The sequence below is a fragment of the Primulina huaijiensis genome, chromosome 11, assembly GCF_012295235.1.
Source record: "Primulina huaijiensis isolate GDHJ02 chromosome 11, ASM1229523v2, whole genome shotgun sequence".
Classification (NCBI taxonomy): domain Eukaryota; kingdom Viridiplantae; phylum Streptophyta; class Magnoliopsida; order Lamiales; family Gesneriaceae; genus Primulina; species Primulina huaijiensis.
This window is the reverse complement of record NC_133316.1, coordinates 23,918,149-23,920,661: the sequence shown is the minus strand read 5'-3', so window position 1 is coordinate 23,920,661 and position 2,513 is coordinate 23,918,149. Positions and strand designations below refer to the sequence as shown.

The window sequence follows — 2,513 nt, the reverse complement described above, 5'->3', positions numbered from 1 at the left end:
TCCATGGAGTTCTATCATAGAATTGTATTGTTTACAGTGAAAAAATATATCAATTCTTAAATCATCATCTTACTTTTACATGGTAGTGATACAAATTAGAAATAAATTTCACATTGGTGGGTCCTTGAATTTGGCAAACCCGTCCCAAACCCGCATGTTGCCATTATTGATTATGTTTTGGTTTTTGGTTATTTTTTTGTCGAAGTACTGGTATGACATACAATAAAATATTTCATTGTATCTAAATATTTCTAAATTCATCAGCCAGGAATGAAGCATAACCAAATGTCCCCCGTAAGACCAAATAACCAAGTCCGTTAAGCTCATTACGCCGGGAAATAAGTAATGCGAATAACAAACAAGAAATTGGTAGTTAAAATCCTCATTGCAACCAAATAAGACTCTTAACATGAGCTTTAATATTGTACGGTTCCTCACTGGGATCCAACTCGAACAAAGTAACCTCTTTTCTCTTGACATTGTAAGCCATACATATACTCTGATGACAAATTGGAGCACCGAAAACCAATAGCTCCCTATGTACTAACCAACCATAGGGAACTAAATTCCTCTGCGAACCAAAAAAAGTCCTTGTATCTGGAAACCTGAATTCCCAAATCAAAGCTAAACGACTTGTTCCACACTCCAGTTTCCAGATTCATTTCCCAAACCTCCCACAAAAAATCATTGGCCTTACAAACATAGGTTAGATTATTTTCCATAGGTAAAAATTTTCCGTATATCAACCCTGCTGGAGGATGAGAAAACTGGTGAATGGTTTCAGTCTCCATATTCAAAGTCAAAACAACAGCTTTGTCAATCCAGTGCACAAAGGCTCCAGTAGTCAATGGGAGACTACAGAGAGCTTTTCTAGTTGTGAGAGACAAGTGTTGGATATCAATATGCCTCCAAATTCGATCAACTCCAATAGTTAGCACTGCACATTGTATATTCGCACTAAAAAGACGACCATAAGACGTCACCACTTTATACTCCATGGAAGGCTCAACAAATGCAAAACCACAAAAATCTGCAAAGTATAATGGCCTGAAAAATGNAAAATTTTGGGAACGGATCACGAGGTTCCAGTCTCGGCAAACATACCTCACAGCATCATGTAAAACTTGAGCTGGAAGATGTAAAAGAACTTTGGAAAATATTTCTTGAGGAAGATACTTTCTCCTTTGTCTCTTCTTTGCACACCTCTTGCAACAATGGTAAATGCAAGAGGTGATGGAGACACTGTTGAAACCAGTCGCCTGCACAGTAACACAAAAGAAGTGAAGAACCACAACGGGATACATAAAACGATCCTCATTTGCTACTGAAATCTATTCAAAATGTAATGGCCAGTATCATGCGAAAAAAGAATCACAAAGCCTCAACATACTGTACAAATAATTGGAGGAAAATTGCTAAGCAAAACAAAAACAAACACAAAAAAATCTACTGTTTGTCACTAAAACAAGACGCGCAAACACGACACCCAGAAACAGACCATATTTTTTCGATTATAAAAAATTGGCACAAAATACTCAAAATTTGGCAAGATTAAAAAAAAAATCCCACAAGTAGAGTAAGAGTAACATATTTTAAAACACAGCAGAAAAGAGTAGTCCATGATAAAACAAATAGATGGTTCTTCTTTTTTTTGAGATAATAGATGGATGAATCTTCACTGTTACCTCAGTCTTGGGTTTCCGTAAGTCATTTCCATCAGCAGGCAAGTGATTCAACTGGGGATTCTGTTTCTGCACCATTAATAGTGGTTAAGGGCTCGATGACGATGCCATGGTGTCGATTGCCAGTGAAAATAATAGCCTCCTTTATTTGGACTTCTAGAATCAATAAATATAAAAGGACGTATCAAACATCCCTATGCCCATTGCCGTGAATTTGTGATGTGACTCCTCACAGCGCCGCCGCCGCTACCATCTAATCACCACCACATGCCCAAAGTCACCACCTAAAACAATACAAAATACACAATATCAAAACAAACAATTATTCGTTAAAGGGGTGTGCTTAAGTCCAAAAGAAATACACAAAAGGCACGTAACATAAACTACACATAAGTTTGAAATTGAGCAAAATGACCCAACTTATCCAATAATAAAATTATAACCCATTCTTAACCACAATAAGCAAGAACACATATAATTGAAGTCCAATGATCCATTTAGGACATTTATATCGAAATAATCCGAAATAAAATATAATCCAAAATTTCAAAAATTAGGTTCATAATCAAAATGTTGTCACCTGTATCTAGACCACCGGGGAAATGAGGAAAAAGGGAGCGGCGCAAGTATTTATTCGATAAAAAAAGTCGACAGTAATTTACTTTTTTGTCCATTATTTAAAATTTAATTTTTTTGATTAGTGGTGGGTCGAGGCTTAATGTTGGGGTCGAGTCTCGACCCATCAATTTTTTACTATAACACAAGATAATTTTAATTTTTCACAATTACTATTGTTTTTTTTCCCAGATTTACTTCCCCAAAAAACTCAGA

At 36.0% G+C, this 2,513-nt stretch overlaps 1 protein-coding gene across 1 annotated transcript; it reads right to left on the bottom strand.

The window, feature by feature from the left end:
* Positions 1-227: 227 nt before the first annotated feature.
* Positions 228-2,254, bottom strand: LOC140987378 (uncharacterized). Its single transcript, XM_073455855.1, has 3 exons — positions 1,686-2,254; positions 1,105-1,259; positions 228-1,047 (listed from the first exon to the last, which is right to left on the bottom strand). Exons 1-3 carry the CDS (start codon positions 1,758-1,760, stop codon positions 537-539), a joined length of 741 nt encoding a protein of 246 aa, XP_073311956.1. The 5' UTR covers positions 1,761-2,254; the 3' UTR covers positions 228-536.
* Positions 2,255-2,513: the final 259 nt, after the last annotated feature.

Coding starts and splice junctions, on each gene's coding strand:
- LOC140987378 (XM_073455855.1), bottom strand. CDS start 1,760: ATGGTGCAGAAACAGAATCCCCAGTTGAATCACTTGCCTGCTGATGGA. Junction 1,260..1,685: donor TACGGAAACCCAAGACTGAG/GTAACAGTGAAG, acceptor GTTACTGTGCAG/GCGACTGGTTTCAACAGTGT.